Below are 15757 nucleotides of genomic sequence, written 5' to 3'. Positions count from 1 at the left end.
ATGGCCCCCACGTGCTTGTATGCTCCTAATGAGATGACGGATGGTGTCCTGGGGGATCTCCTTCCATATCTGGACCAGGGCATCCCTGAGCTCCTGAACAGCCTGAGGTACAACCTGGCGGTGTCAGATGGACCAAAGCATAATGTCCCAGAGGTGTTTTATTGGATTTAGGTCAGGCGAGTGTGGGAGCCAGTCAATGGTATCAGTTCCTTCATCCTCCAGGAACTGCCTGCAAACTCTCGCCACATGAAGCCAGCCATTGTCATGCACCAGGAGGAACCCAGCACCCACTGCACCAGCGTAGGGTCTGATAGTGGGTCCACAAATTTAATACCTATGGCAGTCAGGGTGCCGTTGCCTAGCCTGTAGAGGTCTATGTGTCCCTCCATGGATATACCTCCCCAGACCATCATTGACCCGCCACCAAACTGGTCATGCTGAACGATGCTACACTGCATAACGTTCTCCATGGCTTCTCCAGACCCTTTTATGCCTATCACATCTGCTCAGGGTGAACCTGGCACAGGGTGCCAGTGGTGGACCTGCTAATTCTGGTATTCTATGGCAAATGCCAATCAGGCTCCACAGTGCTGGGCAGTGAGCACAGGGCCCACTAAAGGATGTCAAACACTCATCCCACCCTCATAAAGTCTGTGATTGTTTGGTCAAAGACATTTGCATCAGTTGCCTGCTGGAGGTCATTTTGTAGGGCTCTGGATGTGTGTGCTCATATTGTTCCTCCTTGCTCAAAGGAGCAGATAATGAAGGAGTTGGACCATCCTGAAGGAGTTGGATTACCTGTGCAACCTCTGTAGGGCCCAGGTATCACCTCATGCTACCAGCAGTGACACTGACCCTACCCAAATGCAAAACTAGTAAAAAAAAACAGTCAGAAAAGATGAGGAGGGAAAAAAAAATGTCAGTGGCCTTCACCTGTAAAACCATTCCTGTTTGGAGGATTGTCTCATTGTTGCCCCTCTAGTTTACCTGTTGTTAATTTCATTAACACCAAAGCAGCTGAAACTGATTAACAACCCCCTCTGCTACTCAAGTGATCAGAGGGTTTAACTGACTTGGTGCTTTACTCTGATGAAAAAGTGTTCCTTACATTTTTTTGAGCAGTGTATCACATTCACACATTATGTTTTCGGGGTTGTCTATAGATCCGTCCCATTCATCGACACTTTGTGGAACTTTTTTTGGCACAGATGTTCACTGAGACTGAAGGGAGATCTTATTCAACTTTACAGGCGGAAAGTTGCTGTGATCTCACAGAATTATGAAAAAAATTTCACACAAATGTCTAATAGGATGAAATCATGAAGTAAATCTAAGAGACTGAAGGTCAGCTTCACTGCAAAATCATAATGTTTGACAAAAACAGCAATACTGTTGCTGGTGGGATACTGAAATAGTGACACTAATCTTTAATGCCCACATATTAAATTCCTTCTAAGCCTCCGCCATATTATGAGTCAGGATAATAATGGACATAAACTGTAACTTGACTGGTAGAGGCATGCAGCCGCAAAGCAGTAATTATAGTACTGTCTCTGCTGCTGGGAGTCATGGCTAGAAGCATAACTGTCATATCCTTATTGCCTAAATCTTGTTTTGTTTTGTTTTCTTAACCTATATAGTGTTATAGTGATTCTCTTCAGCAGCTTCCAATCACTGTCAGCGTAAACCTAGTGAATCTGGGCTTAGTGACATATCTGGAAAATGTGCTTTATTCGGTTTGGCAGGTGCTCAGCTCATGTCAAGTCTTAATTAAAATATTGACTCATTTCTGATAAGATATTTACCTGTCTGAACACCTTAATTAAACTCTCCGAGCAGAGCTGGGGCTGACAGGATGCCTCCTTCTGAGACAGATCGTACAGTCTCAAAACTATTTCCTCAGCTTGATCTATGAGATGTGTGAAAGGCCGACATATGAAACCCCCATTAACTGTTATGAAAAATATCCTTTCAGCTCTGTGCATTCACAAACTGGGTCCACAAAAGGCCCCCCGAGTTCGTCTTGCTTACAGGGCAAATCCACCATTTAACGGCTTTCAGCTGTGATTTGCTGACCAGCTGCTGACTTGTGTTTTCATCCCAGTGGCCCACTGCCATTTCACTGGTGATTACACTGCTAAAGAGCTCCAGCGAGCTGGACAATGCCAGAGAGCTTTACATGTCACCAGTGTCATCGGCCGCAAAGAATAGGCAGCCGCCAATGAACAAAATTTGAGCCTGTTTACAGTGTGAGGCCATGATGGGGAGGCAGGGAGCAGGGCTGCGGGTGTGTGTCTGTGTCTATATGTCGGTATCTACAAGAGACTGAGTGTAAATGCGGAGGCTTTGGTGTAGTTATGTATAGAGATTATGTGGTCTGAAGGTGTGTAATGAGTGCAGGAACTTAATAGAGCTGGGTGTTGTTAGTGGATAACACCTCATTCCTCAGCCACTTAGACGTGTTTACGTGACCCTAAGAACGAGACAGTTTCATTCTGTTGCACAATAATAAATTGTGGTGTGTTTGTGATAAATGACCTAAAAGACAATGAGTCAAGGAGCAGCTCCACAACAGACCTTGTGGGGTTTGTCAACAGGCCACCATTGTGCCGTTTATGTGCAGCTCCCATAGACATTGTCTGTGTTTAAAGACATTTTGCGTTTATGTCTTTAAACACAGACGACTCAAATGTGTTCAAATATTTGTCAGTGTTTTATTCTAGAGCCTTCATCAGTCTTTTTAATGTATCAGCTCAGAAATAGTCATAAAGAAGCCACTGCTCCTATCTGCACCATCTGAGCGACTTTTAAACAAATTTATGGAAATACAACTATCTTAGATGTTTGGGACCGATGCCCATACCAGCGTTACAGAGAAAAACATCCCAGTATTCATATCTCTGATCGATATTTCTGAGAGGTTTAAACACCATATTTTCACCATAACAGAGAAAATATGGGCTCAGTGTATGTTATCATCCAGCAATTTATTTCACAAGCTAGTTAGAAACCATGAACACACACCACGAGTCCACGCTGCTGCTTGCTCAGCTGTGATGTTGCTCTGCCACAAACATTGCTCACAAAGTTGTAAACAGTGCAGTCAGATCCACTCACAATTGTTAAATCTGGAATTTTACTTTTATCCATTTTTTAATCCAATATAACATGAATATACCCCTCAGACTTTATTAGTTTGTAAAAGCTGAACTTTATCCATCTATATCATCAAAGCAACAAACAATAAAAGCCAGACTTTCAATTCTAACTACACATAGGCCACTGATATATATACACTCTCCAGCCACTTCGTGAGGTTTTCAGCTGCTTGTTAGCGGAGATGAGCCAATCACATGGAAGCAACTCAATGCATTTAGGCATGTAGATATGGTCAAGATGGCCTGCTGAAGTCCAAACTGAGCATCAGAATGGGGAAGAAAGGAATTTAAGTGACCACGTGACATGGTTGGGGATACCAGATGGGATGGTCTGAGTATTTCAGAAACTGCTGATCTACTGGAATTTGGACTGAGTGGCGAAAATCCCTTGATGATGATGCCAGAGAAGAGAAAAATGGCCCGACTGCTTTGAGCTGATGGGAAGGTGACAGGTAACTCAAATAACCACTCATAGCAATCAAGATATGCAGAAGAGCATCTCTGAAAGAACTTTGAAGAAGATGGGCTACAGCAGCAGAAGACCGCGGCAGGTGCTACAACTGTCCGCTAAGAAGAGGAAACTGAGGCTACAATTTGCACAGGATCACCTAAATTGAACAATAGAAGATTGGAAACATGATGAGTGTTGATTTCTACCACAGGTCAGAATTTGGCATAAACAACATGAAAGCATGGCTCCATCCTGCCTTTTATCAACAGTTCAGGCTGGTGGTGGTGTTGTAATGGTGTGGGGAACATATTCTTGGTGCACTTTGACCCTACCCGAATGCTGTTGCTGACATGTCCATCCCTTTTATCTTCTGATAATGAGCCTCAAGTCATCACAAACGTCATATCATCTCATATTGGTTTCTTGGACATTAGAATGAGTTCATTGTACTCAAATCTCAATCCAGTAGAGTGCTTTTTAAACAAAAGTTACTTTTTTAGAACATTACAGATGTGCAGCTGACAAATCTGCAGCAACTGCATGATGCTATCATGTCACTGTGAGCCATAATCTCTGAGGAATGAACCTGTGCCACAAAGAACTGAGGCAGTTATGAATGCAAAAAGGGGTCAAAGTAAAAAACTACCATATCACTGTCCTCTGAACTAATTATGTCTTGTATATATTCCTCCTGAGCACAGCTGGTGAACACAGTCAGACTCACATCGCTTAACGAGCAGACTGATCCGCCATCTAACTGATTCAAAGTACCACACACATTCTCTCCACATTTTGTGTATTTGTGCATGTCTAGTCAGCTGTGTGCCGTGTTGTTGTCATGAACTGGGTAGCCTGTCAGGGACCAGAGAAGGAGGGAGAGAAAGAAAGAGAGATTAGGAGGTATTGTCAACACAGGTCTGACGCTGTCGCGTCATGTGTTGTTTTCAACCAAAATCACACAAGTGTCTGCGCTGCACTGTTTAAACCCGACACCAGAAAGTGGAATTAATGATGTCAGCGTATTAATAAAATGACCGCAAACACAATCATGTTCAATTAGGCATTCATTAGACATTAAAATTTCAAATATTCTTTTATAGCAGAGCTGTCTTTAGTATTAGTACAAAAAAGATAAAGACATCCCCGGGGTGAAATTATTCCTCGAAGGCCATTAATTCTAGGGGGACGGTTCAAAGCTGCATGGATCTATGCTCGTACACCTTTCTCTTCTCACCGATCACCACCTTCCTCATTTAATTTATAGACTCATAATATTAACTCTCTACTTTAACGTCTCAGCTCGGTCTTACATGACCTTAATAATATTAAAGTGAGCCACTTCCTGTTTGTCTTGGCTGTTGATTTCAACCAAGCCTGCTGTACACCTCACATTCCTTCTCACACTTTATGACATGTGACATGAAAAAGCTACTGTTATTTGGCATGTGAAAATGTGAGCCTACATGGCAGGAAATTATGCATAATGCTGCTGGATTTCACCTTTTGTTTTTGTTGAATATTTTCACTTTTGTTGATATCTAAATGATCTAAATAACTCAGTTTTGTGTCACTTCCATTGCTGTGGTATGTAGTAATATGAGAATATGAGAACGCACTTGGGCATGTCTGCCGATCAAGTTGTGGGCAGTCAATCAGACTGTCCTTGTAAGATAACCAAGGGTATTTGTTCAGACACAAGGCTGTCTTGTGTGTGTGTGTGTGTGTAACTGTCTCGGTGTGTCATGTTTGAATGTTCCTTATGAGTGAAATGCATTGCATGACACTTTCAGTCATGCCCTTTTCTGTTCAGCATTAAAGAGCTATACGAATGAAGAAGGCAATCGATGAACATTGTTTTCTGGCAGTACTAAATTGACTCCATAGTGTAGTGGTTTACACAGCAAAAGGTTGCTGGTTTGATTTCAGCTGGAGACACAAGTCCCCCTTAGGGCTGTATCTGGTGTAAAATTGCCAAATCAAACGTGGAGCTGCCCGCTAGGGTGACGCCTTCTGGCAAGAGAGCAGCCGAGAGTAGCTTTCCTTCTTTTGTGTGTCCTGGCAGCACTATGACAGGTAAATGGTTTCTATTTTTATCTGGAGGACTGGCTTTTCTGATAGCTGCATGATTACAATTTAGGTAACAAGATTTTTCAGCAGCTAGAGGAAAGCAGCTGGTCCAGTCTTGTCCACCCCATTCCATTCAGGTAGGTCCTCAGTTGGTGTCTATGGTTTCTCAGTTTTGGTATCACAAGTTGGTACTGGTGCAAGAATTCTTCCACTAAGCTTTTATTTTTATTTTTAACTTTAAAGCGTTCCATGTGGTGAAGCACTGATGCGAAAAAAAAAAAAAAGCACAATAATGTTGGGAGCTTGGATGAAAATTCACATGTAATAGAGAAGTCTATATATTTTTTTGTGAAAGAAAAAAAAAAAGTTGGTTTCTTTGTGGTGAGGCCAATGTGCTATTGGGTCAGTTTAAAAATAGCATACTATTTATGGATATTTAAATTCAGGAGAATCAGTTGTACTAGCTTTAAAGAGGCCTGGTGTCAGTTTTTATTCATCTCATTAGTCAGGAGCACCCACCAGAGTATGGCACAGTTTTAAGGAAGAGCTGGAGAAGGTGCATACAGGAATGTGATGAGTGTAAATATATCTTTAAATATGACCAGTGTTATTAAAATATAAAATACAAAACGTAGTTTTTTGTTTTTTTTCTCAACAGCATCTCTTGTCACAGAACTGTTTTCTCCTGCACACACCCGTCATTCAAATATAGTAACCAATGCTACGCCCTTCATAATAATGCACCCACTTACAGTAGGCTAACAGGAAGTACGTACATGCCATGATCAGTGACAGCATAGTTCTGGCTTTACTCACAGAAAACACTCCAGGAATCCTGCAGGCCGTGTGCAACAGCCAAAGCTCCAAAAGTCTTAAAAAAAAAACCCCAAAACTTTAACACATGGCACATTTCTTAAAAGCTTATCCTACGAAACAAGTAAAACGATTAAAATGTGTTTGATCTTTTAATATTATACTCATCGTATTTGTTGCTGTTATACGGCATCCATGTAAGTAAGTCTGCAATATGTTAAGAAAACTAACAAATATCTAAGTGGATATTTGTATTACTGGGTTTTGTTGTTTTAGGAATATACATTCAGATTGCATTGCAAAAAAAAAATAAAAAAATCTTTATATTTACAGTTATGTGTACATACCCTCTCTTGTTATTTTATTTACTAATTATATAATTTATTACCCTTCAACGGGAGGGCTGAGCAGCGCTGCATAATGTGAACACATTCATATTAAGTGAAAACAGGTTTCTCTGGGTCTGTTGCCAGTTTGAGAAACACAATGGACTAACAAGATAAATGGCTTTCTTTGTATTATACTATTTGAGTGTATAATAAAGAACTTGTGTATTTTATTTTCATTTTTTAATTAGTGTATCCCAGTGTAACCACATTTCTGGAAATTCCAGTGTGAGGTCATTTGAAGTCCTCAAGCAAAGTGGTGGTCTGCCACCTGGAAGACAGCGCAGTATTTCAGTGATGCCACCCTGAACATGCAATAGCACTTTCTCTGAAGGCATGATCAGATACCAGTTTTTACGTCCTAGTTTGCTTGAAGAATGCTAAGCCATAAGACACCATACCATACTTTAAAGATGCCATACATTCTTTTATCGCAGTGCCTCTCCAGCCGAAGATCAAATTTAATATTGCAGCATGCATCGGTGCATTACTGAAGTAAACATAGTTTTAGCCTTTATGCATGACTTCTTCTGCCTATAACGGTGAGCAATGGTGACTGCAGAGGTACAGCTGACTCACGCGAAGCCACTTTTCCCTCTGCGTTAAACTCAAGTCATCACTTTCTTTCTCTAAACACGCAAGCACGTTCACTCTTTCCCATACTCTCGTTTTTACACACGCTGAGTATCAAGTAGCGCATTATATAATCAACCGACAAGCTAAAAAGGGACCTATAATGCTGAGCCACGCTAATGTCACTATAGACACAACACAAACACACGCACAACAGACGCAGACTCGTCAGAGACACGAGGTTAATCTATCAGTGTTCTGCGGCAAAAGTAGAAAACTTTCAGATGAAGAGCAATTTTTGGAAATCAGGAGCGAGCACACACGTGCAGCTCCGGTATGCACACGTGTGTATAGGGGGGTTCGCATGCCCACCCTCTTTTCTTTTTTCTTTTTTTTATTACAGAAAAATCGACTAAATAACAAAAAACAGTGCAAATGCCACGTGGTATCCACAAACACGTATTTACAGCTGTTAGTTACAATGAAAAGCTTGTATTTCGGACAGATTCTCAATGAGCTAAAGGTGATGAGCTGGTGACACGTCCAAAGAGCAAACCCCGACGTCATCAGAAGATCCGCGCTGCGTTTACGTCTATCGGAAAAATCTGACCTGGAAATAGACGGCAGGATGAGAACAAATAGTGTGCCCTGTGAGTCAGTATAAGTAATGATGTATAATAATAATAACATTAATAATAATAATAATAATAATTATTATTATTATTATTATTATTATCTCCCTGGTTTCCAGCAGGATCGGGGTGGGCAGTTAATTTTCCCAATAACCAATAAGCTGAACTCAGTTAATTTCATCTGTTTATAAGCTTATTGGTGCGGACCTCCACAACAGTCCCAGTTTCTCATGTGGCCCTTTGGGAAAATTGCCCACCCCTGCGCTAGGTGCTTGGGTTTCCTCCCACAGTCTAAAGACACGCTTGTTGGGTTGTGCACATTGTTTTGAAAGTCCCTAACTAACAAAATTGCATAAACTCGATAAAAATAAACTGTGCTGAATACACATTTGAAAAACTTTCACACTGTTAGCTTCTGTTGGTGCTATTTTAAGGTCTCTTATTTTGCATTTATCTTGGCTTTTATAGTGTTACTTGAGCCAGCTCAAACATGTTCATTTCTTATTCTGTTCCTTTGCTGAGTTAAATAAAGCCTGAATAAATGTGTGTATTAAACAACAAACATAACAAATGTGTAACTAGCTTTTTTTGATAGAACGTATGATTGAGGGTGATAAATCATGATGTGTAAGCTTACTGGAGCATTTGATTGGTCCTTTTTTTAAAGAGAAAGAAAGCTCTGATCCAATCAATCCCTGTTACAATAGCTGCGATAAAACTGATCTACAGCCGGTCATTTCTTTATCTTAACTTAATGCATGCTGTGCTTAAGTGCATAGTCACACTCTAAGGGCAAATTTTGAGCTACGAAAAAAAAACGTTCTGGATTAAATCAAATATATATGCCTATCAATAAAACATTTCAATTCTGTCTTTTACAGTTAAATGTTTTTCTAGTTCTATTCCTGAAGAACAAATTACATAAAGTATGCAATAATATTATTTAACCATTTTATTATTGTATGTCTCCTGTGTGATATTGAGTCCTAAAATTCTAGTTTTAACGCCAAATGAAACTAGATTCAACAGCTACGTTTATCCAAAACAAACAGTGACTCAGTGATACATTTTGTTACTGAAAGCGCTTGAATGCACCCGACAAAGAGCCACTTTACGACTTCCCAAATTGGAAATTAAGAGGTTTTGAGACGAGGAAGCGCTTGAAAGCAGCACGTCGACCAAAAGCGCGCTCCCTGCGTTTACGTGCCTCCTCCCCTTCCACACCGTACGTGCGCGGACCCGTCTATCGCGTGGTGGGGATCATCCATGTTGCTGCTAGTGGTGGAGATAAGGTTGTAATCCTGAGAGGCCTTCGGAGACGTTTCTTAATTTTTTATATGCTCCAACTCGGCGCTGACTGTTCCGCGTTGTAGACTGAAGCTCTTTTGGTCTAGGAGCGACACAGGAGCGGCGGACTCTGCGGAAAAACTTTACGTTTCCCTGAAATTTAAGGCGAATTCGGGCCGGGGGGAGGACTGGTAATCCTGAGGGGGGAAGAAAGACGGTGGTGGGAAATGGCCACTCAGGTGGAGGCTCTCCTACCCGGCAACCCGCTTGCTCAAGCGAAGGAGCACGGTAAAGTGATCCGCGGTGAGCCGAAGGAGGAGGCGAGCGGCCGGGGTGACGGGGCCAAGCGGCAGACGGGTGTCGCCGACCAGGGGAGCAGCAGCAGCGGCGGCGTCGGCAGCAGCAGTAGCAACCCCGGACAAGGAGGGACCAACGGCACGGAGGAACAGATCTCCAAACGGGCGACAGACGAGAGCAAAAGCGATTGTGACAGTGAAGACAAGCAAAATGAGGAGGGAGGTAAAGGCGTCGGCAGCAGAAAGGAGTTTACTGAAGCTCCCCCGCCCAAGGTGAACCCGTGGACGAGGAAAATGAATGCTGTGACCGTGGTCAGCGTGAATGGACAAGCACACCACGGTCTGTACCTTCCCTACATGTTGATTTACTGGCTGTCAGTGTTATGTCTGTGTATGGTGGTGTTTAGTGTCTGTCCGTACAGGTGTGGTCGCACGGGGGTCAAATATATTGAATCAAAAGAAAAAAAAAAACAGAATTGATGAACAAGCTCTAACTGTGGTCTCTACAGGCCGGTTATATTTGGAGTTAAAGTCCCCTCCTCCAACTCATAATGAAGGCTATTCTTGGGGGAACATGGGTGGCTGATTGCACAAGTGATCACACCCTTAAAAAAAGTCAAGGTGCTCCAAAGTGCCTGCAGCTCTTGTGAAATTTAAAAGTTGTATTTTAGGGATCCAGTTCCTCAAATAGCCATTTGCTCGACGGTGGGGACGTTAACGGGTACTTTGTGCTGTGGATCGCAAAGTTGCTCTCTGGTGTCATCAGAACAGGCGAACTGCATGCATTTTTAGTTAAGGGAGTTTTGATCCCACTTGGTGTGTGTGTGTGTGTGTGTGTGTGTGTTTCTGGCTTTTTAAGCGGAGGAGTTAATTTTAGCAATGTCATCGTGCATGCTCGCTGCAGAGACTTTAAACTTTAAAGTTAGGAGGAGAAGACAGCCAAAGAAGCTCTCCTGTCTTCATGTTCTCCCCCCTTCTTCTCCTGCTGACACCCACCCTTGCACATAGCCCGATCTCTGCTGACACAAACTCCCCATGCTTGCCAAATATTTAAACCAGTATTTACTACCGTTTACATGTTTGCTTTTGGGGCCGGTTTTGAGACAACCACAGCACCAGACACGATCGGTATATCCGCCCATGACTTGCATCGCATCAATTAGCATTAGGGGGACGAGCCTGCCTGGTTGTGTAGCAGCTAAGCCGGCTAACAATAGCACACAGACTCCCTTTTTTTTTTTTTTTTTTTTTTTTTTTTGGCCTAGTCCTAGCCAAGCCCTTCTCATTCAGATGTTAGCCTAGCTCCCAGGTGGCTAATACACGTTCCCATTTAGCCCGTGTAAAACACGTCAGTGCCACAGTCGTTTAAAGATCACTTCTCGTCGCTGAAACGCTTGTCAAACGTGAAACATTTGCTGGTTTAAGCTCTAAAAAGGAGCATGTTTGTTGTGAGACATCACGTGTTCACTCCACGTGTTCCCCGAGAGAAAGGCATGGGTGCTGCTAGCTAGCTAGCTGTCTACACAACCGCCTTCGCTGCAATAAAGGGCGTACATTGCATGCGGTGGTCCTGCGTCAGGCAGTCTGGGAGGTTTTTGTGGTGAAGAAGCCGGTTGTCATGTCGTGTATCTGTTGTCAGAGCAAAATCCGACTCCTGCTCTGTTCCTCCGCCCTGCTAGCTGGCGTTAGCATGGAAGCTAGCAGGCAAATTTCATCATGGGTTCTGTCTTATCTCTCAATGATTCAGAAAGCAGATTACTATAAATTATGTTTTTGTCTTTAAAATTCACTCTAAGTTATCTGAGACTAAGCACTGATTGTCGGTAATTATTAGGTGGAGTGATTATTGGTGATGCACATGTAGGAGACAGCTCCCTGTCCTGTTAAAGCAACGTGGTTTTCATGTCTCTGAGCCATGTGTTATTTTCTTGGACGCCGGCTGATTTGCAGCCACACAGTCAGGTCCAACTCTTTGTTTGCACAAGAGCTGAAGCATGTGTAACTCATGTAGACTTCACCCTGTACTGGGGGTGGATTGGATTGCTTTTTCCTCCTAAATCTGTCACATCAGCACATGAAGAGCCAGTGGTGGAGCTTGCCAGGCAGAATGGCTACCCCCTACCCTTTTATGTTGCTGGAAACTGGTTTGTTGGTAGGCTCTTTGAGGTAGTGGCTCCAAACCTTTTGTTTTCTTGTTTACTGTTTACTCATAATACAAATCCACTACCAATACAAATTGGAAGTTCTAGTCACAGGTTTTTGGCCTCATCACTTATTTGTTCATTAAAAGTTGACAATTTGTAGGGACAGAGGTGAACCTTGCCCTGATTTTTTTTTTTTTTTTAAAAAAGGTAAACTTGGCCACTGATTGAAATGTGATTATCATGAAGAATTTTCAGGGATTCAAAGGTCTTTGTCATTCCAACACCTGCATTTGCATGAAGTGAAACTAAATTTTGCAGTCAGGTCTCAGTTAAAAGCCAACAAGAATGAGAACACATAAGGAATGTATACAAAAACAAATTTGCAGAAAGCTTAGCATAAAATATGGCAGCATGCAGGTATCTGCTTCTTTAAAATGGTTTTCATAACACATATGTTTAAGATGTGTAAGATACCAGTCTAGAAACTATTCTACCATTGTCACAATCAGTCGCACGTACTTTGTGTGTCTTTGAACAAGATCCTGGACTCCTTTTGTGGATAAAGCTGCAAGGCTGGAAATGTTTGTCCACAGGTCACATTGGGAGAAATTTCCAAAGTGTGACTTTAATTTGTGGCAAGAGAAAAGTGAATTTGAACAAGTGACTGGATTTAGCTGAACTAATATTTTAGCTGAACTTTCAGTTTACCTGGAGTTTACTTACTGCAGTTTCTACATAATAAACAGCAATAAGCCCACTTGTGGAAAGTAGCATGGCATAAATCTTCTTAAGTATCCAGATATAAACCCAGTTAAAACATCATTATCATAACTATCCCCCATGTATTCTATGGAAGACAGCTCGTCAGCTGACTCAGGCACGAGAGATAAAATTGTTTTACTCAGGACGTGGACAGAGCTGGTCCCTCTCGTTATACAGAGTTCAGAGAGGGCATTCTTTTCAGCCTTTGAATGTGCTGTCCTAGAGAAAATGTGAGACAGCATTGTCTCTCTGGACTTTAAACATCTTGCATGTGTAACATTTCCATCCAGAGCTGATGGATCATGTTTCATAAAATTCTGGTTTTGTTTGTTAGCTTCAGAGTAAGTCTCGCCCTCATTTGGCTGTTGATATTTGTTGCAAACATGAGTGGGGCTGGTCTTCAGGGAGTGCGGCTTCGTGTTTACTCCAAAAACCACCACCGGCACTCAAGCACACCACACCAGTTTCCCCCAGGCTGGTGTAGATGGAGTACTGACCACAGGCTTAAAGGTGGACTGTGGAGCTATCATGAAACCAAAAATTCTGTTTATATCAGGTGTTTACCAAAACACTTTGTTGGGCTTCTTTAAAACATAACAAATGTGTTGAAAGGATTTAATTTTTCTTTAATCATTTTCAAAGATGACTTTTTGAATATATTTAAATTGGAAGTTATTTGGATCCGTATTTGCTTGGTGGAATTCCTCTTCAGTGTTTTTTTGGCACGTTTTTTTAAGAGCTGCAGAAGTTTGTATGTTATCTTTGGCCACATGATGTAACTGCACTCAAGATTTACTGCAGGCCAAATCTCCTATGGAGTACTTTTAAGGTGTGGTCACACTGGATCTTGATCTCCATCACTTTTTGAATGGGGAACAGGGTGGGGCTATTTAAGTGTTTCCCACACACAGCTCTTACTCGGATATCCCGCCAGGTATGTGGCAGGTCATTTTAGCATCTGTTATCCATATGATAGACTACCACCATCCGCAGTTGATTTTTACTGCTGGGCAAGCTGCTTGCTCTTATTTTGAAACTTAAGTCCCTGCCAACCTGTTTTTTCTCCCTGGATTGATGACCAAGATGCAATTGACTCTGCCACCTTGGACTTCAGTGGTAGGCTGTCTTTTCTAGAGATCCTCTGTGAGCCTGTGGGCCACTCTAACCAGAGCCTGCAGTGTATGGCGAACTGGTTGAGCCACTGCGATAAACTCTCTGTGGCTTAACAAGGATCGCAGTCTAAGACAGGGTGGAGTTGCAGTTTATCTGTGGGATGAGAAACTCACTTGAGAGACAGCTAATTATATTTGATTTTTGTCACAAACTAGTTGGCAAATAAAATATTTTAGATGGAGAAACCTGTCAGTGGTGAAAGCTCTACTTGCGACATGCGCACGCATGCATATGTATAGTCCACCACAGGTAGACTGTCTGTGGGAAATTTAGCTTTAACAAGAACATTTGAACTAAGGGTTAGGCGTAACTTTATCCTAGAAATGATTATTAATTATGTAAATGCAAAACTGAACAGCATGTGAAATTGAGAAGGAGGGATGTGATAATTTTGTGGCCTGCTGTTGTTCGGCCTGCTAGCCCCATTAGCTCCTTTAGTTCTAGTTTCTGTGCTGCTTTTTGACAGTTTAGCTAAGTAAATTTCAACAATCCAATCTGCCTTCACTATTACTGGGTGATATCTAACTGTAGCTGAAGCTGGTCTGACCTTTACTTTTCTTTCCTTGCTTTAAGCTGAGTCACTGCTTATTTTTTGTCTTCCCTGGATATGTTGTTTTTCAGCTAATTCTCAAAGCAGGCTTGGTGATGGCAAAATCCAGATAGTTTCAAACAGCTTCATACAGAGAGTTGATCACTATCCACCCGTTGACAGATGAACCGCTCTACATCCAGAAAATTTAGAGAGGCAACTCTCGTGTGTCGCTTCTGATACTAATGAGATTAAACAACTTTAGTTTGTGTTACCAGGACTGTGTTTTCTGTAGAGGTTTCACTGCAGTAATTTGCCATGATTTTAATCTTTCATCCATCTTCTGCTTATCTTCTGGGTTGTAATGGCAGCACTCTCCATTACGCTGGTTTCAGCCCTGGGTAGTGGTGTTGAAACGACAGTAACCTGGGTTTTACATTAATAACAATAATTACATTAATAATTCATTGGTGCTGTCTAGTGAGTGCAGTTTAAATGTCTTGTTGACTAGTTGTGCACCTCCCTAAGATTGATGTCACACTTTTTTTTTTTTTTTTTTTTTTTTTTATTTAGAAAGCATGGGCTAGTGTTTTCCTTCACTTTAGAGTTTTGTGTGGGTGTACTTCTGCATTCTGTTTACCTGGTTCCAGTCAAACACGTTTCAGTAGTAATGGAAAACAGGATTTGTTTTGGTCCTTTGCAAGGTACATCCATCCATCCATCCATCCATCCATCCATCGCAGTGCCTGTTTTTTGCTTTTGCTGCTGAGCGCGTCCACAGCCTGTGCATGGTTTATTTGGCGAGTCACAAATACACAACAGTAGTACTACAGATGACAGATTTTACAGTTTTTACTATTTATTTACGCGCACTGGCGCCATCTTGGATTGGGAAGTTGGGGCAAGCAAGGCGGTGTTGGAGATCCTACTTGAGGGAACGTTCAAGTTGAAAGTTCTGACTTGGAGGTTGAACTTCTGAGACCCAACCTGAGGTCAAAGCTGTACTGGATATTAGATTAATTTCTTTATTATTTATTTTGCATGGACTCTGGTATACAGTAAAGTTTGCTTGAATTGAGATTTGCATTGATATGTTCATTGTTAACACTTGTGGCTACACTTCAACAGACAACATCTCAGGCCCGGTTTACACGAAAACTTTTCCAGTGGTAATGATGTCGTTTTGCTGTTGTCGTTTCTGAAAAGTGACGCGTTTACATGGAGATGTTTCTGTTTATACAGAGACGCGAAATGCTGAAAACACTGCAGTTCCTATTGTCAGGCTCCAAGTTGCCGGTGTGGATATAGGAGCCGCAACCATAGTGCACATGTGCAAGTAATTTGTGCGCATCTCTAAGCATGGTCATTGACAGATTATTTACCAGTAAATCAGGAGATGTGCTCACAGGCCCCTGAATGTGCCACTAAGTCCAAATTTAGTTGGGCATCTGGTCACATGCTTGTTTAGGACTCGGGCTTCTGCTAC

At 42.0% G+C, this 15757-nt stretch overlaps 1 protein-coding gene across 5 annotated transcripts in view; it reads left to right on the top strand.

The window, feature by feature from the left end:
- Positions 1-9343: 9343 nt before the first annotated feature.
- Positions 9344-15757, top strand: part of larp1 (La ribonucleoprotein 1, translational regulator) — a 48812-nt gene continuing 42398 nt past the window's right edge. For all 5 annotated transcript variants that reach the window (XM_030746193.1, XM_030746192.1, XM_030746190.1 and 2 more), the window contains exon 1: positions 9344-10003. In XM_030746193.1, the coding sequence (XP_030602053.1) occupies positions 9595-10003 (409 nt within the window). In that variant the 5' untranslated portion in view covers positions 9344-9594. The remainder of the gene's footprint in view (positions 10004-15757) is intronic.

The sequence above is a fragment of the Archocentrus centrarchus genome, chromosome 14 (assembly GCF_007364275.1).
Source record: "Archocentrus centrarchus isolate MPI-CPG fArcCen1 chromosome 14, fArcCen1, whole genome shotgun sequence".
Classification (NCBI taxonomy): Eukaryota; Metazoa; Chordata; class Actinopteri; order Cichliformes; family Cichlidae; genus Archocentrus; species Archocentrus centrarchus.
The sequence above is the reverse complement of the archived record's forward strand: the minus strand, read 5'-3'. Positions and strand labels throughout refer to the sequence as shown.